This window comes from Arachis hypogaea, chromosome 3 (assembly GCF_003086295.3).
Source record: "Arachis hypogaea cultivar Tifrunner chromosome 3, arahy.Tifrunner.gnm2.J5K5, whole genome shotgun sequence".
In the NCBI taxonomy this organism is placed as follows: domain Eukaryota; kingdom Viridiplantae; phylum Streptophyta; class Magnoliopsida; order Fabales; family Fabaceae; genus Arachis; species Arachis hypogaea.
In genome coordinates, this window is record NC_092038.1 from 2,539,468 (window position 1) to 2,563,900 (window position 24,433).

General features: G+C 33.9%; 2 protein-coding genes across 2 annotated transcripts; one reads left to right on the top strand and one right to left on the bottom strand.

Moving 5' to 3' along the window:
* The first annotated feature begins 8,880 nt into the window (after positions 1-8,880).
* Positions 8,881-15,270, top strand: LOC112786881 (protein WHAT'S THIS FACTOR 1 homolog, chloroplastic). The gene is made up of 6 exons (XM_025830256.3): positions 8,881-9,293; positions 10,212-10,462; positions 11,013-11,114; positions 13,183-13,268; positions 13,539-14,178; positions 14,395-15,270. Exons 5-6 carry the CDS (start codon positions 13,556-13,558, stop codon positions 14,939-14,941), a joined length of 1,170 nt encoding a protein of 389 aa, XP_025686041.1. The 5' UTR covers positions 8,881-9,293; positions 10,212-10,462; positions 11,013-11,114; positions 13,183-13,268; positions 13,539-13,555; the 3' UTR covers positions 14,942-15,270.
* A 2,893-nt stretch (positions 15,271-18,163) lies between these two features.
* Positions 18,164-20,268, bottom strand: LOC112786886 (protein VAPYRIN-LIKE). The gene has a single exon (XM_025830269.3). The coding sequence runs from the start codon at positions 19,876-19,878 to the stop codon at positions 18,481-18,483; it is 1,398 nt and encodes a 465-aa protein (XP_025686054.1). The 5' UTR covers positions 19,879-20,268; the 3' UTR covers positions 18,164-18,480.
* Positions 20,269-24,433: the final 4,165 nt, after the last annotated feature.

Genomic DNA, 24,433 nt, shown 5'->3' on the forward strand with positions numbered 1-24,433 from the left:
CCTAACTATTAGGCATTAACTAAATCATATATTAATGTTTCCTCTTACAATTTGATATTTATATTTACGATCGCCATAAAGACTATAGTAACAAGGAATGGTAATAATAATAGTCCTTAATTGACATTAATTATAATAATTACCATAACCACTAATTTATTGTATCACTTTTTTATTATTAGAGGCAAACTATGTAACGTATACGATCTCTATGTTCAAGAGAAAAAAAGCACGACTTTAGTATATCTAAAGTACAATAAGAAACTTTGATATTCAAGAGCAAAAATTATGAATTTAGTGCAATTGAAATTTTTTGAATTTGATTTTGATCAGAATATACCAAAAAAATTTACAATAAGTTATAGTTATCATTTCAAATAGTATTATATTTGAATTTGACTTTAACACGGTGTATATATTAAAAATAGTTAAAAAATTTGAACAGATCGACATTCGTGATTATGCCATTCGTAAATACACATAATATCCATAATTACATGCAACTAACATCCAAAAATTAAAATTAATATTTATTAGTTATAAAATTCATACACATTATTTTTTAATTATTGCATAAGTAATACATATCATTCATAATTTTATATTATTAACATCTATAATTTTGTACTCATAATAATATTTATAATTTTATATATCTGATGTCCATAATTAATAAATTTTATAATTAATATTACCAAATTTTAAATTATGTATTTTATTCTATTCTTTAAATTATCTCATACGTGCACTACTAATAGATCATGATTTTAATTATTTTAATATTTTTATTTAATATTTATATATATGTATATTTATTAATTTTAATATAATGAGTTAATAATTATTTTAAAAAATTTATTTTTAATCTTTGTTTATATTTTTTATTTTATTATTTATTTTTTATTTTTTAATAGTCTAGTGTAAAATATGAGTTATATAATAAAAGTTGTTAAAATTTTTTAATTTAATATCCGTAATTTTATATGTATAACATTTATAATTTTAAACATATAATTTTTATAATTAATGAATTGGTACTAATTTATTATTTATTATCTTATTTTGTAGATCAAAACTAATTATTTTAGATATTTTTTATTTTTAATAAATAGAGACTAATTAAATTTAAGATGTTTTTATTTTTTATATATAAAATGTATTGAAGTAATTTGAGATTTTTTTAGTATTAAAAATATCAAAATTTAAAATTTTTACTTGAGACAAAAATTATAAAATTATGAATGTAATAATGAAAGAAAATTTTTAAAATTCGGTATATATTAAATTTGGAATTGACTTTTGGTGTAATTAACGAAAAAAATAATTAAAAAAATTAATTATATTAATTAAATTAAAAAAATTATATTTTTTTATCCATACTAATATTATTAATTATATATTTTTATTTATTATTTATAATATTTTGGCTATCTAACAATATCCTCAAAAGATATTTAGTAAGATTTTTTTATAAAGGATTGATTTATTAAGATTTCCTTAATGATTGTTTCCCATTAATGATTGATAATTGTCAAATGACAAATAATTAGCCTAAAACAAAAACGCTTCTTATTATATTTTATTTTTTAGTAGTTAATTAAATAGTTTTTAAAAAATCTTTAGTCAAATATTTCAATTTTTAACCAATTTTAATCCTCCAATAGTTTTTAACATTTTATTTTGTCAAACAAATTATTTTATCTAACAGAATAAAAATTTAAAACTGATTTAATATTTAATATTTGTTAAAAATTAAAATTTTGACTACTTTTTTTAAAGACCACTTAAGTATTATTCTTTATTTTTTATTTTTACATTATTAACTATGTTTAAGAATTGATCATAGTTCTGAAAATCGGATCGGACCGGTTAGTCGAACCAGTCTAATTAGGAACTAACGAAAAAAAATCAGATCCGATACTCATAACGGTCCATTCGAAAATTGTTTAACTGGCCAAGAACCGATCGGTTAGACCGAACGAATAACCAGCTGGTTTTCGATTAACGGCGTTTTATTTTTTTATTTTTTTTAAAAAACAACGTTTACCCTCACTCACTCACTCACACCCCGTTCCTCCAACACACCCCTGCCCCGCTATTCGTGAATCACAATCCCTCTGAACTCTGAAGCAAAGTTCAAAATCACCATACCAAAACCCTAGGTTTTCCCTGCAACGGTTCTGCCGCAGTGCCGCCGCCGTCCGTGCTGTCGGCGCCTCCGCGTCCTCTCTTGTAGCCCAGTCCCTCTCTTGTAGTTCGGCGTCCTCCTTCCCCCTGTCCCCGTCCTCCTTGGCTTCTCCGTTCGAGGTTGGAGCAGCTCGCCCGTGTCGCCGCTCGCCGTCTGTGTCTCCGTCGAAGGTTAGTGGCATTGCTTTCACTTCTTCGGTTATTCTCTTCCTTTTATGCTCTGTTTGCTGATATTTGAATGTGAAATTGTGAATGGATTAATGGAAAATCAAATAATTGATTTTGTGTTGCTGCTCTTTTTTTAATTCCTGAAATTTTTGCTGAAATTTTCTTGCTGCTGCTAAAAATGGAAATCAAATCATTATTGAAATTTTTGTGTAGCTTTATTGATTTCAGGTTTATTGTGATTAGGGATTACCTGAATGCTGTTAAGAGTAGTTAGTTAGTTAGTTGAATGGCTTCTAATTAGTACTCTTTTGGTACTCTTACTTTGAATTATGATAAGAACCTTACTTTGAATTATGAGAAAAACCTGGTGTCACAAGGCATTTGAAATTATTATCCACCAGTTAGAAGAGTACCAATTAAAAGCCATCCAACAAACTACTCTCAACCATCTTCAAAAATAAAAATTTATAGTTAGTAACAACTATAATTTAGTAAACGACTATGTCACATATTTCGGTTCGGTTCGATTTTTAGAACCATATTATAAACGACTATGCCACATACCCCGCTTCGTTCCTTCCATTATAATACGACAAATTTTAAAAACTTCGCCTCCTCCTTTTTTCCTTTTCTTTTTCTTAACTTTTTTAATAGGTTTAGAGAAAAGAATTTCGATCCCTGAATTTTGTTTTAGAGAATAAAATATAATTTATTATTATTTATTTTGAAAGTGAAATTAAAAAAATAAAAAATATTTAATAATAAAATATTTTATTTTATTTTTTAAAATAAAAATTTAAAATTTAAAAAATTTAAATTCAAAGAAAATAATAAATAAATATAAAATAAAAAATAAATAAATAAATAAATAAATAAAATTATAATAAAATAAAATTAATTAATATCTTTATATATTATATATAAATTATAATTCAAAGAATAATTCTGTATTTTTATTTATATTTGTACTTCTCTATTAGCACAACAAAAATTACATCAAACTTTTACGTTAGATTTGATGGACCCATATGAACAGAGAGATATATATGTCTAACTTTTAAAGAGATTAGAAACTTAAATATATTTTCAAATAGTTAGAGACAAAAATATTCACGACACAAAAAATCAAAGACTTATTTGTCATTTTATCTTATGTTTAATCACTCATTTTTTCATTCTATGAACAACATAATTTAACGCCAAGAAAAGAAATATTATAAAGAGATAATTATAGAAAGAGTTATACTAGACAAATTAGTACCAAAATATAAATAAATTCAAAAAAGTAATGTAAAATAAATAACATATCCACGTTATATAATAAAAAAGGCAGTATTAATTTTATCGTGTCTATTCAATTTACCCTTTAACTTTCGCCTTTTATCATTGTTATTAAATCCGACTCGATCCATCCTATTCAATAAAAAAAACTCACTAATCCGGTCACCTGATTGGGTCGAGTCACTCATCAGGACCATCTCCGCATTAGACCTAAAAACACCCGAGTCAACCTGTCGAGTTTTGTAAAGAATCGGTGACTCGGCCGGTTTATACAAGTTGAACCGGGTCATGTTTTATATTTTTAAAATATGAAACCTATCACCCTTAGAACGTCTCTCTCCTGAGTTCTCATACTCAAAACTCTATCTTCTCTCTCGCTGCCTAGCCTATTAGAGTCTCTCTCAATCTCACTCAAGTCTCGTTTCTGGGCTCCTCGTTGCCTGCACGAGAGGCCACTCGTCGGGTCGTTGTCGCTCATCGTCTTCTAGTTTCTATTCGTTGCCGTCGCCGTGGACCGTTGGTGAGTCCCCTGTTCTTTTTTTTTCAGATTTTTCTTTTCGCTGTATTTTGAGATGATGCTGAATTGCTAAGTGTAACACCCTAATTAACCTAAACTTTACCTCGCGTTGTAAAGTAAAGGTTAACCAGAGATTACGACAGTTCTAAACTCATACATTTAATATATATAGAAAGAATAGTATAATCTAGAAGCCCAATGAAGAATATAGCTCAAAATAGGATTTACAAAGCGCAAACATACTAACGAAGCTACTAACTTAAAGCATAAGAAACATATGTGATATAACAAAAGATAAAGAGTATAATATCATAATAATCCAGCAACGGCTCATGGAGTTTAAGTCGGCTAGCCATATACAGACCATACATGAAACCAGACAATAAAATTAGCTTATACAAGTTTTGTTCTCTCAAAATATGCCTCTAGGCTAAACAAAATACAAAATGAGAGATATGAAAGAAAAATAAACCAAAAAGACTCCAAGAGTAACAGGATCCTCTGCTTCTGTCACCATCCAAGCAACTCATCGAGGTGGGTTGCAACCTGCATCTGAAAAATACAATAGAAATATGGTATGAGAACCAGAGGTTCTCAGTATGGTAACAGTGCCCAGTGATGTAGTATATAAGACCCCGAGACACTAAAGGCAATCCTGAGATCCATATCCATCACAAGATCTCATCTTAAGGGGATTTCTATTCTAACCAAACACTGCTGTCCCACAGCCTTCACCAACCTATCCTCCATGCGATTCCATCGCCATCGCCTTGCGAACCTCCTCAATCCTAGCAAAAATCACAATTATATATAATGCAAGTAATACACAAGTAGAAGCATATAAGGCATGTAGTCAAGTAAGCAAATAGGCATGTTGTTCAATTAGGCATAAAATTACAAGTCGGCAAAGCAAACAAACAGATAGAAAATGCACATGATGAATGCCTGTCCTACTGGCTATGATATCACATTGTCGGTTCAACTGCCAACCCGACACATCTCCATGGAGATGTCGCCCTCCGGAATCATCATTGGGAACCCCGAGATATAGTGCTCGGATCACTGTCCAGAGTTTTGCGTCTGCACGCTCTATTGATCCGAAGGGATGTGAGCGGGATACTCTTACCACGGACCTCACATCTCAACGTAAGCGGGATTTAACCACCGTCCTAACATCTCCGCTGCTACCTCGACAGGCAGGATCCAACCGCCGTCCCTGCCGAGCGTATAGCGTCTCAACAATCTCACTATAAAGTGATACATCAGTGGTTCTCAGAAAATATTTTCAGTATATCATGGATCCATCATCTCATTCCGAGTCCTCTACTCATTACAACCACTGTCAATCAACATTTTCATTTTCGAGTCCTCGACTCATCTCAACTACTATCAATCAACATTTTCATCTCCGAACTCAACCGTTCATCAGTTCTTATCTCATATACCAATCCTTCTTTGTATGCCGTCAAACCACCCTCAGTGCACCATAAACCTAGCCTCCATTTTCTAACTTTTAAAAACAGCATCAACTAAAACCCTTAGGTTATTTCTCATGTTCTCATACTCAAGATTAAGCCCAAAAGTCATAAAATGGTGTTATAGAAACTTACAATCTTATTGGGAAGGTGAAATAGTTGAAAACAAAGTTAAAATTTGAGAAACAGAGCGTGTGCGTACGCACAGGGGTGTGCGCGCACGCCCAGAAGAAATTTTTAAAAGTGTATGTACGCATAGAGGTGTGCGTAGGTACCAAAATTCATAATGTCTGTTCGCTCACACAACCCGTGCTAGCACCCTCAACAAACTGGCCTTCCCAACGTGTGCGTGCGTAGGGTTGTGCGTACGCACAGGTTGCAATTCCTCATTGGGTATGTGCGCGCACAAGCTGTGCTAGCGCTGTAAACAGATTGCCTGCCTCTGCGTGTGCGTACGCACAGGTAAAAATTTTCGTAGAGGTGTGTGTGCGCACAAGGCTGTGTGTGCGCACATACCAGAAATCACAAAATTCTGCAACTTTGCAGAATTTCAGATTTTAACACCAAACATTGTTTGATCATAACTTCTTCTTCAAAATTCCAAATTTTACAAACTTTATATCGTTTTGAAGAGTTTTCAATAAGCTTTAATTTCATACAATTTTCAACCAATTTTGAAAACTAAGACAAAAGCTATGACCAGACAAAATTCACCAAAATTCTCTTTTTACCAAAAGTTCACAATTTACCAAATTTCTCAATTTTACAACTTAAACCAACCAAAACCAACTAAAGCCATTTCAAAGTCCATTTTTTACCAAAATTTATCCTTTGTGTCATATTACACCCAACTTACCATATTTTTCCTTCACATATTATTCTCGACCTCAATATCACATATATTACATTATAATCAATCCCCTTCCACATTTTTCCAACCACATTACCATTTCATCAATCTCAACATTACATATATTATCACTATTCACTTTTCAATTCACACAATCAATCATCATCATCAATCCATAATAAATCATCATATATCAATATTCAACAACTCATTAACCATTATAATTCAAACCTATCATATAGGTCACTAGTCTAAGTGTCCATGAATATTATATACTACATAGAGAAAACCGAAACCATACTTTGGCCGATTTCCAATATGTCCTTATATCCAAATTAAGCACCAAAAGTGTTTTTAACCACAATCCAAGCTTTCAATTCCACTTCAACAAGCACCAACAAGTTCCAATAGCTCATAAACCCACAAAAACCAAGTTAAATACACATAAACAATCACAAATCAACCTAGGACTTTAATTTAAACATAATTCACAAGGATTTCATGAGCTCTTACCTTGATCAACAGTTTTGGAAGCCAAAATTACAAGCAATCAAGTGCTAGAGTGTACCTAAACACCCAAAACACAAGATTTCACTCAAAACCAAATCCTAAAACTCGAAATTCACAAGAGCACGAAAACTGGGCAGAAAAACTTGAGAAACTTAACACAATGTTTAAATAGTTGTGACGGGCTTGGCGAGAGCTTCGCGTAGCTGCTAACGGCACGCGAATCGAAATACCGTAGCTCGAGATATCGTGAAAAGAACATAGGTGTGAATAGTATTTCTTCTCTTCTCCCTTCCCCTTTTTCTTTCAGTTGTATGGTGTGTTTTTGTGAGTGTGTTATTGCTGATTGGGTTCATTAATAGATCCTTATATATGTTAGGCTTGGGTCCAATCCAACCCGTTAGTATTTTTAGTCCGTTCGGCCCGACTTTGGGCCAAACCTTTAAAAATAATGCCTGGTTTTCCATTTTTAATATTTTTCTAAGGTTTTTTATTGTTTTTACTTTTCTCGCGCAGTACCGGGCAGACTCGAACCGGTTCGATTGTCGGTTCGCAATTTTTCACGTTTTTCGCAGAAAATACATTTTCTGTCTCAGAAAGACCTACTGAGTCTAAAAATCATATTTAAGTCCTCAAATTTTCACTTTAATTTTTTGAAACATACTTTAGACAATATTAATTACTTAATTAAACGAGTAATTAAGCTTGGTTCTTACACTAAGATCAATTAATGCCTTGTTGTTGATCTAAATGTTGTTGTAAATCATGACGGAACTAGGAATTGTTGAATTTGTTATTGAATTTATTGTTGTATAGGTTGAATTTGTTGCTGAAAATATCGTCGGACTAATTTTTTAGTTGATGAAAATCATCTCTAAGTTGAATATGTTTTTGATTATCACTGAACCTTGAATTTATTGCAGCATTGCTGAAATAGTCGCTTAGCTAATTGTTTTAGCTGCTGTAAATTATCTTTGGAGCCAATTTTTTTTGTTGCTGAAAATTATCATAGTTGAATTTGTTGTTAAAAATTATCAATGAGTTGAATTTGTTGCTATAAGAATATATTTAATTCTTAGTATTGATTGAGTTGATACTTACATAGGCAGTATTGATTTGGTATAATTAGTTGATAACAATGCGATGCAAGATATAGATGCAAATCAAAATGAAGGCAATGTTGGTCAAGTTCTAAATTTGTCCGATAAAAATATACATGCCGATTGAGATCACTCATTGGATTTGATTTATTTATTGTGTTATGTTTTACTCTCTTTATTTAAATTGAACAAGTATTTTGTACTAGTTGACTAGTTTATTTTTTATTTTTACATTATTAACTATGTTTAATAATTGATCATAGTTCTGAAAATCGGATCGGACCGGTTAGTCGAACCAGTCTAATTGGGAACTAACGAAAAAAAGATCAGATCCGATGCTCATAACGGTCAATTCGAAAACTGTTTAACTGGCCAAGAACCGGTCGGTTGGACCGGACGAATAACCAGCTGGTTTTCGATTAACGGCGCCGGTTTATTTTTTTATTTTTTTAAAAAACAACGTTTACCCTCACTCACTCACTCACACCCCGTTCCTCCAACACACCCCCTGCCCCGCTATTCGTGAATCACAATCCCTCTGAACTCTGAAGCAAAGTTCAAAATCACCATACCAAAACCCTAGGTTCTCCCTACAACCATTGTTTTGAAAACGAACCGGATCAACCGGTTCAACCGGAAAAACCGAAAACCAGTCACCTAATCGATCTGGATAAGGTCAGAAACCGACTGGCAAAAAACCGATAAAAAACCGGTCGAACCGACAGTTAACCGGTGAACCGAGAGAACCGTCCGGTTTTTTCACGGTTTATTAGTTTGAAAATTAAACTTCAAAACGGCGTCGTTTTGAAGAAAAAAAAAAGGTCTATCTTCAGTGAACAGCACGAACCCTAATCCCTAAATCGGACAGGCCACAGCCCACAGCCACTCACCCTCTCACCCTCTCACCCTCTTCAGCTACAGCCACTCAGTTTCTCTCACCCTCTCACCCTCCGACAGGCCACAACCACTCATCGCCGTCGCGGAGCTCCGGTCCTCCATCGTAGTCGCCCAGCTCGCACCTCCACAGTCGCACCTCTCCTCCATCGCCGTCGCTCAGCTCCCCACCTCCACCGTCGTCGCCCAGCTCTCCACCTCCACTGTCGTCGCCGAGCTCTCCACCTCCACCGTCGCACCTCTCCTCCATCACCGTCGCCCAGCTCCCCACCTCCACCGTCGTCGCCCAGCTCTCCACCTCGCCCAGCTCGCCGGTAATACTCTTCCTTCCACCTCGGTTCATGTATGCGGGCATGATTCTGTTCATGGTTCTGTTCTTGTTCCTGTTCTTCTCTATCACAGAAAACATGTTGCTCTCTGTTCATGTTCCTTTCTGTTCATGACTTCATGTTTATCTTTGATGTTTTTGTTCCTATATCTTTGGAACTTCCTAGTTATGGGTGGTTTATTTCTGTATGCACAAAGTGGTGTACTCTGTTTATTCATGGTATTTGGTTGATCACCACCTTGGTGATTTGCTTATGTAGTAGGTGCTAGCCTGCTAGGTGGGTTTGAAAGAGTTTGTGCTTGAAATTAGATCAGTGGTTTGGTTAATAGGCGAGTTCTTTTTACTTATATGGAACTTGTTCGGCATTGTAGTAGTTAAAGAGTTGATTTACTAGTAAGTTCTTCTGGTGTAAGACTTCAGTTTTGTGGGTTGTGAATCCTAAAAGTTTCAATAGCATTTGTGAATATTTTTAGTTGAAATGGATTCTACTGAATTCTTCAAATGTAGGATTAGGGAGTTTCTGTTGTTTCTCTTTTTCTTTGGATATGCTTTGAGCCTTCAATTTTAATTGCCGAACTGTATCTGTTAAGCATAGGTATATTCTATTGTCTAAGGTTTTGGTGTTGCTGTAGTGCAAGTTCCCGATAACTTTTAAGCTAAGTTTTCCTCTTTTTTCCTATTGAGAAATTATTAGGAGGACTAATAGGTAAGCCTAATCATATCCTTACCCTATAAAATTGACACTTAGTCAAAATTTTACATATCCCATTATTAGCAGGACTAATTGGTAAGCCTAATATTAAATTTTATTAAGTTATAAATTATTGAATTTTATTAAGTTTAATAATTTTATTTAATATTTAATTAAACCGGTTGAACCCCGGTTCAACCCCGGTCGAACCAGTAAACCATTGAACCAGTGACCTTACCGGTTTATTGACCGGTCCGGTTCTCGCAACCTTGCCTGCAACGGTTCTGCCGCAGTGCCGCCGCCGTCCGTGCTGTCGGCGCCTCCGCGTCCTCTCTTGTAGCCCAGGCCCTCTCTTGTAGCTCGGCGTCCTCCTTCCCCCTGTCCCCGTCCTCCTTGGCTTCTCCGTTCGAGGTTGGAGCAGCTCGCCGCCGTGTCGCCGCTCGCCGTCCGTGTCTCCGTCGAAGGTTAGTGGCACTGCTTTCACTTCTTCGGTTCTTCTCTTCCTTTTATGCTCTGTTTGCTGATATTTGAATGTGAAATTGTGAATGGATTAATGGAAAATCAAATAATTGATTTTGTGTTGCTGCTCTTTTTTTAATTCCTGAAATTTTTGCTGAAATTTTCTTGCTGCTGCTAAAAATGGAAATCAAATCATTATTGAAATTTTTGTGTAGCTTTATTGATTTCAGGTTTATTGTGATTAGGGATTACTTGAATGCTGTTTTGTAATGTTTGATGCTGAATGCTAAAAATGGAAATCAAATCAAATGCTGTTTGTTGCTGAATGATAATTTTTGTTGCTGAATGCTAAATGCTGAATGCTGTTGGTAGTATTAATTGTGCTGCTATTAATTTTCTGGCTGTGTTGCTGCTGTGGGTTCTGGGTTCTGGTGTGCTGTTGTGTTTTGTGGCTCTGCTGTGTTGATCATCTTTCTCAATGGGTCAATGTTCACTCTTCACTCTTCACTTGCGTTGTGTTGATCATCTTTCTCAATTGTCAATGTTCTTTATCAGAACTGAGAAGGAAAATGGCAATCTGAACCTGCAAAAGGATTTCCGCAGCGTCAGTGCTCACACTCGCAGGAACAAGAAAACTAACTCTTTTTCTGCCCTCTGGTACCTCTTCATCTTCCCTTCTATTTCTGCACTAGTTCATTGTATAGTAAGTCAACTCTTTGGATTACTGGCATAATTGAATTGGAGATTCAAGAGCACAGTTGATTTCTTAATACTGAAAATTCACCCTTAGTTTTGATCTAATTGTTTTGTTTAGTAGGAACTAATAGAATCTCTTCATGGCTTTATCAGTGTTGTTTTCTAAGTTATACTAGTTTCTTGTAAGAGAATTAAAGCTAAGCTAGTCTTGCCTTCCGTTTTGCACAAATAGGAATATGTAAATACGGCCATTTTATCAAAACTATAGTCACAATTAGGAAGTTTAATTTAATAGTATATGATGCAGATACGCCTATGGTACAGATATTTGAGTAGAAACGAAGTATTTGTACATTATAGCTTGCATATGTTGTGGAATAGGATAGTAACAATTAAGAGTATTGAGTATTGATATACTTGTTATCTCTCTTTGAAATGTTACTTTATGGATTTACTGTTTTAATTTAGCTTTGCATTCTCTCAGGACTTCTTGGAATAGCGATTATAGTGTTGTTTATTGGGTTTCTTTCAGTATATCATGGTATTATCTGATATCTTCACACTTTGTACTATTTGAATTAGCATTTCTTTCAATAGTCACTCACAAGCTGCTTCTATATTCTAGGATGTTTATTTATAATTTATTTATTATTTTATTTTAAAATGGTTTTTTCTGGTGGAACCACAATTAGACCGGTTGGACCAGTGAACCAGTGACTAGAGCGGTTCGATGACCGGTCCGGTTCTCAGAACCTTGGAATTGATACTTGTTTGTTTTTAATGAGTTTGTGAAGACATGCTTTTGAATTTATAATTTTAAGCTTATTTTTTCTAATTTTATATTTATATTTAATTGTGCCGGATCAACTGGTTCAACCAGTAATCCACTGGTTGAACCAGTGACCCACTCGTAAAACTGGATCGATTACCGGTTCGGTTTTGATAACTATGCCTTTTTTAAATCAAAATTCACTGGTTCGATTTATGATGGGACCGAACTTTCTCTCTCCTATTTTAGTAAATCGAATTGGGTTAATTCGATTTACTTGGATGCTTGCCAAATTGAATAGGTTAATTTGATTTACGTGTAAATGTTTAAATTGAATTATCCTGATTCGATTTATATAGATTTGTTTAGGATAGATGTGTAACCATTTTCTATTCACAACATTTGTGTAAATTTGATCTCCAATCAATTTATTTATGTAAATTATCCTATTTATTATTCTTTTCCTATTACAAAATTTACTCTATAAAATATTCTTTTTACTGTACCAATAATATGTATTTTTTCCGTGTATATTTTTTATCTTTGTTAGTTGTGATGGTGTTATGTTTATGGTGACTGCAGGTATTAAGTACAGTACTTGCATACTTGTAATAATGTTTCTATTTTAAGTAGTTAAAAAAGATGTAGCATCACTTTGTGTAATTTTCATAATACAAGATACAGGAGAGGAAGTTGATAAGGGAGGAATGGTGGGTTGCAAATTTGAAGGGAAACAATTTGGATACCTGACTTGAAGAGAGGCAGGGACTAAGAACTAACCAACTCGCAAAGTAGATAATGGAGGAACAGGAGCAGCTTAAAATAAGTTTCAAATCAGTATCATTTATGAAGAATTATTAATATTCCATGTGTAATAGGTTAAAATTAAGGCGATAAAGTTCAGCATATCATAGGAGGAATGTTGACCAAATAAAGTTATGGTGTTACTATTAGCATGGTTTTGCTTATTCCATAAGAAAATCTAGGCATCAAATTGAAGTGTGGAAGTTGACTTATAATTAGAATCGATTTTTCAACATTGAAAATAGAAATGAGTTGATAGTTAGGTTGATTGATACATAATGGTGAAAGTTTTTTGTATTGACCAGTTTTTTTAGACATTAGGATATGTACTATTTGATGCCTTCTATTGATTCTTTATTTGTTCATTCAATATTGTTTTTTGCAATGCTGAATTTGTGATCACAAAGATCCAACCTTCTTTTAAACTCATTAATTTTATTTTATTTATTCTGGAAGGAAAATTATCTAGATGGTTGCTGTTCTACTTGGAGCAATCACATTTGGCCTTGGGACTTGGCAGATTTTTCCGGAGACAAGATAAGGTGTGTTTTTTCTTATACTTAGCTGAGCACCTATATATATATTGGTGCTCAGCTAAAAGAGTTTCACAATGTCATCTAAATATCCGACTATATTCTTCACTGTTTATTTGTATGACAATAGTGCATAGTTTTATATGGAAAGTGTATTGAGATTGAATTCAAATGTGGCACATTGACTTTGTGATTTCATTTTGCTTCATCATTTCATTACGGTGAAGATCTTTTCTCTGTTTCTAAACCCCCCCCCCCCCCACAAATACCTTTTTGTAGTCGGCCAGATCCTGTTGATGCTTCGCCATGCTCCATTCCGAAGCTCCCATGGCCACTTCCAGTGTTCCCCCATATGGCTTCTACATACTCGGCAGAAATCAAGTGGTGGAAGCAGGCCCAAGAAGAAGGTCTACCACTGGGTTTCTGATCTCGACAGGGTGATGGAGCTTCGTAAGAAGCCCTCCCTCATTCTGGAGCTCTCCTCCATCATCCAATCCCACAAGACCCAGTCCCTCCTCCTCCGGGACCTTGAGAAGAATGTTGGCTTTGTCCGCAAATGGGACTTCATGGCCCTCATTGAAAGGTACCCGACCATCTTCCGTGTCTCCGGATCACCTCCTTCCGTGTCCCTCACCCTTAAGGCCCAGAGTGTTGCCCAGGAGGAAGCCCAAGCCAAGGCCCTGATGGAGCCCCTCTTGGTTAATAATCTTAGGAAGTTGCTGATGCTGTCTGTTGATTGCCGGGTACCCCTGCAGACTCTCGAGTTTGTTGGGCCTGAATTGGGCTTGCCCTGTGATTTCAGGGAGTCTTTGGTTCCTAAGTACCCTCATTTTTTTTCAGTGAAGCGTGTTGCTGGGAAGGATTGCCTTGAGTTGGAGGATTGGGACTCCTCATTAGCTGTCACTGCCAGGGAAGCTAGGTACTTGCTCATTTGTGCATTATTGCTTTTCATCGATTTTGAAGGTGAAAAGAATTTGCTTTTCGTTTGAAAGAAAGCTGTGATGCTTGCTCTTGATAACATTTTCATTATTAGCGGCACCAACTACATAAATTAACTAACCAAAATAGCATAGTAATGGTTTGATTAGAATTTATTTTAAGCACACATCAGCTAGCTAATCCAATTATCACTTAGGTTGGCACAGGAAGGAGTTCTGAGCGCGAACCAAAGTGGGGTTCGGATAAAAGTAAGGATTTCAAAAGATGGCAACTATATGGGTCCCTTTGCTTTCAAAATGAATTTCCCTCCTGGTTTTAGGCCGAACGTTAGTTACCTTGAGAATCTTGAGAGGTGGCAGAGGATGGATTTTCCTTCTCCTTACTTGAATGCAAGGAGGCTTGACCCTACTGCTCTGGAAACCCGAAAGCGTGCTGTGGCTGTGATTCATGAGCTCCTTAGCTTGACCATGGAGAAAAGGATGACATCTGTGCAGCTGGATGCATTTCAGGCCAAGTGTCGTTTGCCGTCTAAGTTGCTGCTTTGCTTGATAAAGCATCATGGGATATTTTACCTTACAAATAAAGGTGTGAGAAGTACGGTCTTCCTCAAAGATGCATACCTTGGTTCAAACTTGATAGATAAGTGTCCTTTGTTACGGTTTAATGATAAGTTTGCGGCCCTCTCTGGTAGAACAAATATGGATCTGTGCAACAGCAACAGTTCTATAGGGGCCATTGTTTAGTAGTTTTTTTTGTTGTTCACGGTATCTCTCAATCCGGCAGGGCAATGACTAATTCGCTGCGGATCGGAGCTCCATTTAATATTTTGCCGCTTGCCAATGAGTTGTCATATGCATAAGGCAAGATTGGAACCTTTTAACACTTAAGCAGACTAGTGAACTAACCACTAGTTTTATTTTTTTGACAGGAGTTAGTTCCGTTGTTTAGAAGTTGAGTTTGGATTTTCAGAAAGCACAAATATTGCACAAATATTGCATATGTAGAAACTAACATTGAAATTTATATGTTGTAGCAAAAAAGATAAAATTACAGTATTCCTCTTATAACATTACATATTCTTTTTATGGAGTTAAAATAAGTGTTAGGTCCTTGATTAAATTGGTTATCTTTAGCCCAATAACCAAACTTGGCTTAAGGCCAAGAAATGGGTTAGGTGCTGAGTGTCTCTATGTTAGGGTAATATAAACCATGTACCAAATCTTTCTTGTTTTCACCTTACCTCCATTATAAATTTGTAAATTAGAGCACATTCATTCACGTTTCAATTTTATCCAAACTTTCGAGATCTATATGCCTAATCAAAACCATTACCTAATTGAAGGGAACCACGTCTGCACATCACAATCATCACCATGGTCGTTTTCTTTCCATATTTCATCCATTTCGTAATATCTCCATTTGTAATTTTTAACATATTAAAATATCTTATGCAGCATTGATTTCTTTTTTCCATATTTACTCTAATAATAGCAATGTAATTTCTAAGAAAGGTAGTAAATATATTATTAAATAAAATTTGTCTTTTTATATGGATATTAGAACAGATATTATGAAACAAATTGAGTACTTATTTCTATTTTAAGTATCATATCAGTGGCTTGTAATGATCATATATCATGAGAACATGATATATACTTTATTTTTGGAAGTTCACATAGTGTTTGGAAGCTACATCTGAACCAACGTTTTTTTTTTTTTTCGTAATAGAAAAGTTTATTTACCTATCCGCTAAATGGCTCACAAAAGCCTTATAGCTCAGTAACCATGAAATCTATACATCAATTTTGCAAAACTAAAAACTATAGTTTTTCATTGATTAGAAATGTAGATTTAATTTAAACTTGATTGTTGATCTAGATTGTAAAAAGTCCCTTAGTGTGGCTATAAATATATACAATGCCTTTATTTTTAATTAATGAAGTTCTTGAATATATAAAAGAGGTGAATTCTACCGTACATTTTATAAAGTAACATGTAATTTATCTTATGTGACGTGTCATTTTTTAATTGGTTATTAGGTTAATTATGGTTAGACTATTTTATGATTAAATTAATTTTTAAAATGAATAATTATACAATTTTTTAAAGTATTAAAAATTAAAATATGACTTTTTCCCCAAATCATTTTCAAAAGATGTATATTAACCCTCTGCTATGGCTTTCGGCCTTTCGTTCTTCCCCCATTCATTCATCCTCGTTGAGCCTCTCAAGTAGCATTGTCTCGTTGACCGTAATCAAATTATAAGCCAACTGAATAATTAAAAAAATTGATAGGGAGTTTCAAGAACATAGAGAAGAAAGAAAACCAACCTGTCCAAGCACGGTGAATCAGACTTTGGCCAAGGGTGACAGCAGTGACGGACGAGAACGCGACGACGCAAACCAGGAGCCACAAACGCGATCGTGACTTCTGGACTTTGGAGTTCGGCCGTTCGAGACTTCGGGAGAGGTTGACTAGTGAGAAAGAGTTGTTGAGTGACATTGAGAGAAAACGAGGAAGAAGAATTTAGGATTAGGGTCACTGTTTACGTGATTTGGAAAATTAAAAAAATTAGTTTTTAATCTTTTAATAAATTATACATTTATCCTTTTTAAAAGTTTAATTATAATATAATCTAACTATGGTTAAGATAGTAACTCAAATTAAAAGCAAATATCCAATTAAGATGTGACACAACATAGAGAATAATTTATATATTATTTTAAGGAGAGCTGGATAAAATTCACCTATAAAAAATTATGAGAAACAAAAAAATAAAAAATTCTATACTAAATTATCCTCTCCCACCCCCTTCCATTTTTTCTTTTTTAATTCTTTTATAGCCTCGTAATACGCTTGAAAATTTATTTTAGTATTGAGTTACAATCTCTTTAAAAAACTTAAAATCAAGTGATATTATTTCTAGGGGTCCAAAATCCAAAATAAAGTTTTAAACTATATATATATTGTACATGAATAATATTACAAATAAGTTATTCCATTAGACTCAGGAAAAGTATAGATAAATAATAAAAATATTAAATAATATGAACAATGGATATATCAGATATTCAATTCATTAGGTGTCCGGATGATTATCCTAATATTAAGATTTAGATGGATAATTTTAGGGTGTAGTGTATTTTTACTTTATTTGGCTAATTTTAGAGTCCACTGCTCATATTGTTCACAAAAACTATTGTCTATCTAACAAAGTCTTCAACATTTTTTTTTTATATAATAGTCAGCTGTTACCTGAAAACAAATTACAGTCAAGCTAAGGAAGTTTTAGCTAAGAGCATAAATTCACAATGGACTAAAAATATATTTAGAACTAGGATCAACATTAGGGCTTTAATTTTCAAATAGTGGAGAATAACAATCCCCAAAAATCAAGAAAATGAAAATGGTTTTAAGTTTTAACAATGAAGAGGTCATGGATCTAAGAGAGCATTGTATCAGTTTTTGGCCAGTGTTATTAAACTCTATAGTAGCTCTGCCATGACCCAAAAAAATAAAAAATCTATAGTAGCTCTAACAAAATTCCTTATTTCATCAACCACCATACTTAGGATAAAATTTACAAAGAAAACTGAAGAGGTCCCTCTTGAATTCAACTTTATACATGATATCCCTTTCTCTTTATAGTTATTATATGTTATCAATTATGACTATAAAAATATTACACTATATTTTTCATTAATTAAACTAATTGATTGTATTAAAAACGTACAAGAAAAAAACCAATAAGAAATTCTTAAGTGCACTTAAAATATTGAACTACCTCTTGTATTGTAATTCATTCATTATATACTATTAGTGTTAAAGAGCTCACTTATTAATTCTCTAATCATTTCACTATCTCGTTCATAAGGTTTGTATAGAGAATTAGAGATTAACAAATGAGAAGAGAAAAGAGAGTATTTTTTACTCAAAGCACTAAAAATATGTAACAGTTATAAAATTGGAAGAAAATAGAACAAAATGAAGTATAAATCTTAGTCCATCATACAATTCAAATATTTCCCTTTCCTACAAAATCAAAACTTGTAAACATATCCTAAAAATATCCCAAAAACAACAATTTACAAAATTGATATACCAAATTACAAGAGTGTACATTTTCTTACTCTAAACACATTTGGTTATAAGTGAGAAATGAAACAAAATTTTTCATGGATGAAAATTTAGTGTACAAAATTACATACATAGCTAATCCATAAAAAAAATTTGTACCATTATTCCAACCGTTTCAAAAAAAAAAAAAGATCTATTAAGAATTTATGATGATGATCTAAGAGTAACATGTTTTTCAAGAGAATCCAAATCAAGAGTTGCAACAACACCTTGGAAGCTCTTAAGGCTAACTTGGGACCCACCATGACCAATAAGCAAAATAGCAACTTGCAAGTGCCCTGCCTCAACAGCACAATGTAAAGGAGTGTAACCTGCATCATCAACCGCGTCAACCCACGCGCCATGATCAACCAACACCTTCACGCTCTTAATCCGACCCTTAAACGCAGCCCAATGCAGCGCCGTCCACCCATTCTGGTCCCTCCGATTGACCCACGCGCCTTCCCCCAACAACCTCTTCAGCGCGTGAACATCGTCCACCCTAGCAGCACGGAATAGCAAGTCACCGAAACGCAGCGTTTCGGCTAAGTGAAAGTGCTTATTCTCTTCGCCTAAAGAAAACGCCGTTTTCCCGAACCGATTCTTAACGTATTTCACGTTCGAGCATTCTAACAAACACTCAACGGCGTTTAAGTTTCCGTTAGAAGCTGCGAAGTGAAGCGCCGTGGATCCGTTAATGTCGATGGCGTTAGGGTTTACGCCGATGGAAACGCTGAACTCGATTGCTTCGACGTGGTCGTGAATCGCAGCCACGTGAATAGGCGTTTCGCCGTTACGATTCACTAAATTCACGTCCAATTCGTCACGGAACGAGTCCAATAGAAGCTCCATGAAATCGATTCTGTTCATCGCCGCGGCTTCGTGAAGAACTAGGTCAACCGAGTTTTCAATTCGGGTTCCAGAGTCTACCAGAAGCTTCAGAATATCGAAATTCCCGTGCCGAATCGCGTAAGGGATTAAGGATTTTCCCGTTGAGTCTCTGAAATTAGGGTTCGCGCCGGCTTTGATCAAAACGGCTACGGTTTCTACGTTTCTTTGTTCAATTGCGGGTTTTATAAGGTTCGTAAGTTGGGGCTTTGTGCATTGGGATAGTGAATTGGTGAAAAGCTTGAAGCTTTCGGGGATTTGGGTATGGTGGGTGGTGATGAGGAATTCGGCGACGGTGGGTCCGACGAGGGAGATGGTCAAAACGGCGTCGCGGAAGACGTGGGGGCCAGGCTTGGAGAAGAGGCGGCGGAGGTCGTCATGGTGGGCCTTTCCGACGGGAAGCATGGCGGTACGGACGGTGACGGCATCAGGAGGGTCGGAGAGTGGTGGGTGGTGGTGATGAGTGAGTTGGAGAATGTAATTGGATGATGAAAGTGGTGGGATTATGGAAAAGGGTTTATTGATTGAAAAGATTGATGGGTTTGTTGTTGTTAGTGACACTGCCACTGTCATTGTGTGCATTAGGTTTGTGAGCTTGAAAGTGGAGCTGCACTTTTGTGACTTGATGAACACAACTTCCACTTCATTTCTGTCTGGTTTCACAAGCCTATCCATGTTGTTGGATTTGAGGATTTTGAGTTTGTAGATTGTGTTGTTGAGATTAAGAATTTATGGAGAAATTGTTGTTTTATGTTATTGTTGTGTGAGTTTATATGGTGTTTGTGTGTCGGGGGGATTTGAGTCAATGAATTGGATCATTGGATGAGAAAAAAGTGTGCTTGCAGCAATGGAGGCCCTTGTTTTCTTTCTTTATTTGTGTGTTATTTTATTGCTGGTTTATGGTTGATTGTTTATATCTATTGGACTGGTTTTGATTAATAATATATATACGTTTGTATTGTTGTAGCATGCCTGTTGCTTATGGTTTGATGGTGATAAGAAAAGTGTGGGAAAAGGGTGCATTGACAATGAGAAAATGAAGGTGGATGGTGTTTGTGTGTGTTGAGTGTGAAGATCAATATGAGGATGCCATCCATGGATATATGTCATATCAAGACATATTCTCAACCTCAATGCCAACACACAAATATTCTAAATTTTTAAAATAATAAGATTTATAATATCAATTTAATTTTTATATAATTTCAATCTATGAAAGTTTTACATAATTAATTAAACATGTAAAGTCTAAATGCATGAATTTAATCAAATAATGTTTTATATTAATATATTAAAATTAAACTCATAATATTTAAGTATTGAAAAAATATAGGGTACTAATATACTATGTGCCAATTTATTGTCAATAATAATTAATTATTATATTTTAAATACATGTATGAAGAGATACATCTAAAAAATCCATCTATAAAGATACTTTAATTAGACACAGTTATAAAAAAGACATTTTTATTAGACACATTCAGTCATTTATAAAGACACTTCCATTAAATACAATTATAAACAAGAGTTGACAAAAATTGATAAAAATACTGTTAGTAACATACCAGAATTGTTAAGTATTTACTACTACTAATATTAGAATTTTGAATTATATTTGATATTTTAATTCGGATTTAAAGTGTCTTTCTCATTAAAAAAAAAATTAAATGATATATGTATACTCAAATATCCAGACACTTAAGGTGTATTTGATTTGTATTAGTATTTTTTTAATATTTTCTATTTTTAAGATTTTTTGAAAGAAAAAAATAGTAAACTAATAAAATTATACTTGTTTATTTTCACAAAATTTAAAAAAAAATAAAAAAAAATAAAAAATGCCCGTTTAATATTTTTTTTTCTCTAATGTATATAGTAGGATGCTATTGTTGTTGACCAAGTGGACAGAGCAAAGACAAGGTAAAATGGTGGGTAGTGTAAGTTAAAAGATTAGAACCAATTCAACTGTAATAGAATATTTTACTATGCAAAATCTCCACTAGGTTGATTTTATTATCATAACATGAACTAACAATCTAGCTAGCACGTTTTGTGCCAAGTGAAGACAAGGAATCTAATGTAACCCTCAAAAGATATTCTGTTATGTATACTGTTTTTGGCCGTATGTGAATACAAATACCAACTCTATTATATTTGGATTATAATGGCTACAACTTCGGAGAAACATTTTACGAAAATAATTTATAATGTGGTCGTAATCAGCAACCATGCGTCATTTACTTGTAAGTTTTAGTCATAAAAAATTGCCCCATGATGTTTAATTCAAATAAAAATCAAACTACTAAAGTGAAAGGAATACTTTCAATTTTTATTGGGTTCGTCTAGTGGTTAATTTACTAGTTTGTTTAAATAAACATCAAGAATTCGAATTTTATTTTATGCATATAGTAATTAATTGGTCGACAATAAATTTTTAAATAGAATACTGACCTGTGACGGATTAATAATTGTCCTGCCGTGTTAAAAATATCATAAAAATCCAAAATAAAAAAAGAAATCAAAACATCATCCACCTTATTGTGTAACATAACACACAAGTGTTGCTGTAACAATTTTCAATTGCCATATAAGAGTTTGTTAGTATTTTAATTTATTGTACATTAATAAAGATGATGAAATGAAAGCAATAGCAATTAAGCTGACATTTTTGAAGAAATTAGAACTTTGAGAACATCATATTATCTTCAAATAAGTCTTCAATGGCCTGCTTAATTAAGCCTTAAGCCATTCATAAATTGACTAAGAAACAGATTGTCTAAATTCCTAAATAATATAGGTCTTTGTGTTGGGAATAAGACACAATTCCCCCTTGAGAAAACACCTTTGACAGAGAAATAAAATAGACACAATCACAACACAAGGATTTAACGTGGAAACTCCAATTACCGGAGAAAAAACCACGGCCGTTGTCAAATGACAACCAGAGAATATCACTATGTGAAAATTGTTACAACACATAGACTTCTTTCTCTCACCGGCACCCCAGTACACCCACACTCTTTCAAAGCAAATATCTAACTACACCTCACAACACTCTCTAATCAAAGAGTACAGAGGAAAAGAAAAATCAGATACAAGCTTAAAGTGTTTCTGACTGGTGCAAAAACAAATGGAGAACTTAGCCTCATATTTATAGCCTAGGCCACCCACTCCATTTGCTATCCTAAGCAATGTGGGACTAATTCAACCAAATCCTAACAATCTCCACCTTGATTGAAATAGTCACACATCTTCAGCTTCCATTGTCAACACCGACAATTCTTTGCTGCCATTGTCTATACCGACAATCATAGTTCAGAGAACTATCATACTCCACCATGAAAGTATACTCACTTGGAATTAGACCACTCCAAGCATTTCGCCTTGGTACAGATCGAAACCTTGCTGAAAATTCATGGTGCAACTTCCAAATTGGCTTTTCCTGGAAGTTCTTCAGCCATCGACCTAACTCCGCCACACACCTTGCATCTCAACGCCAACCAATGCCCGTGTGCAATTGTGGACCTGATTGCCACAACTCATCCTTATCCATGGCAGTGCGGTAATACCATGAGGATACTTCTTGTCTTCTAGAGAACATCATCTTCTCTCATAGAGAGAGCAACCAGAGATCTTCTCCTTCAACGCCTTGTGCAAACCTGATTGTATCAACACATCCTTGACTTGTATTTGCCACAAGCCAAAATTGATTCTTCCATCAAAATTTTCTATTTCAAGCTTCACAGCACTTGAATATCCTGACATTGTTGCAACCGTATACTGGAATATTATAACTCAACTGTAGACCGTGCACTAGGAAGGGTCCCCAGGAAAGAGAGGTGGGTCACAATGGACACACTTAAATACCAAGTTTTTCCTTAGCCAGAACCTTTCCTTAGCCAGAACCTTTCCAAACTGCACTCTCACAGTGTCACACTGCCTTCCAGCAACAACAACAGCAACCAAAGATCAACCTCAAGCCACAGGGCAAAATTCTTTTCTGATGTGGAAGGTCAGACTAGGCTGCAACCACAGAGCATACTAAGAATAAATCCCACCGAACCGAAGCTCTGATACCACTTGTTGGGAATAAGACACAATTCCCCCTTGAGAAAACACCTTTGACAGAGAAATAAAATAGACACAATCACAACACAAGAATTTAACGTGGAAACTCCAATTACCGGAGAAAAAACCACGGCCGTTGTCAAATGACAACCAGAGAATATCACTATGTGAAAATTGTTACAACACATAGACTTCTTTCTCTCACCGGCACCCAGTACACCCACACTCTTTCAAAGCAAATATCTAACTACACCTCACAACACTCTCTAATCAAAGAGTACAGAGGAAAAGAAAAATCAGATACAAGCTTAAAGTGTTTCTGACTGGTGCAAAAACAAATGGAGAACTTAGCCTCATATTTATAGCCTAGGCCACCCACTCCATTTGCTATCCTAAGCAATGTGGGACTAATTCAACCAAATCCTAACACTTTGGTGGCTATGTAATATAGAATGTCTTGACTCTTGTGGTTGCTACATTTTTCTTTAACTGAATTTCCACGATATTTTATTTAGAGAAAATGTCACTCCCCTCTCTGCGATATGCTAAAATGTCACTTCCCTCCCCTCTATTTTATAAATGTACATTTTTCTCCTTTCTAACTTTTAAAAAACCTCCTTTTTAATCCATTTTAAATTTTTTGTGTTAATAATGTTAACTTTATCCATTTTTAATGAAAAAAAATAAATTATTTTTTAAAAAATATCCATTAACAAAAATTTTATTTTTTATCATTAAATTTTGCTTACCAAAATATCCTTTAATAAATTATTCTTTTATTAATTAAATTGTATTTTTAACGAAATATTTTCAAAAAAATTAATAATTAAATTATTTTTTTCTAAGATACCTATTTTTCAATAATTTTTTAATTATTAAATTGTGATTTTACTAAAATTTTTGTTAACAATTATTTTTATATTTACTATTAATTTTTTTATATTAATATATATTATTTTAATATTAAATAAAAAAATCTTACCACTGGTAATATGTATAACAATTAATATTTATTGATATTGAAAAATAATCTTATTAAAATTTTTTATTTAATGTTAAAATAATATATAGATATCGAAAAATTAATAGTAAAATATAAACAAATTGTTAACAAAAATTTTGGTAAAATTATAATTTAATAATTAAAAAATTATTAAAA

What these genes read in the sequence shown, in the direction of transcription:
- LOC112786886 (XM_025830269.3), bottom strand. Translation starts at nt 19,878, where the DNA reads ATGGATAGGCTTGTGAAACCAGACAGAAATGAAGTGGAAGTTGTGTTC.
- LOC112786881 (XM_025830256.3), top strand. Translation starts at nt 13,556, where the DNA reads ATGCTTCGCCATGCTCCATTCCGAAGCTCCCATGGCCACTTCCAGTGT. An exon ending in GTCACTGCCAGGGAAGCTAG is followed by an intron (nt 14,179 to 14,394) that starts GTACTTGCTCAT and finishes ATTATCACTTAG; the next exon opens with GTTGGCACAGGAAGGAGTTC.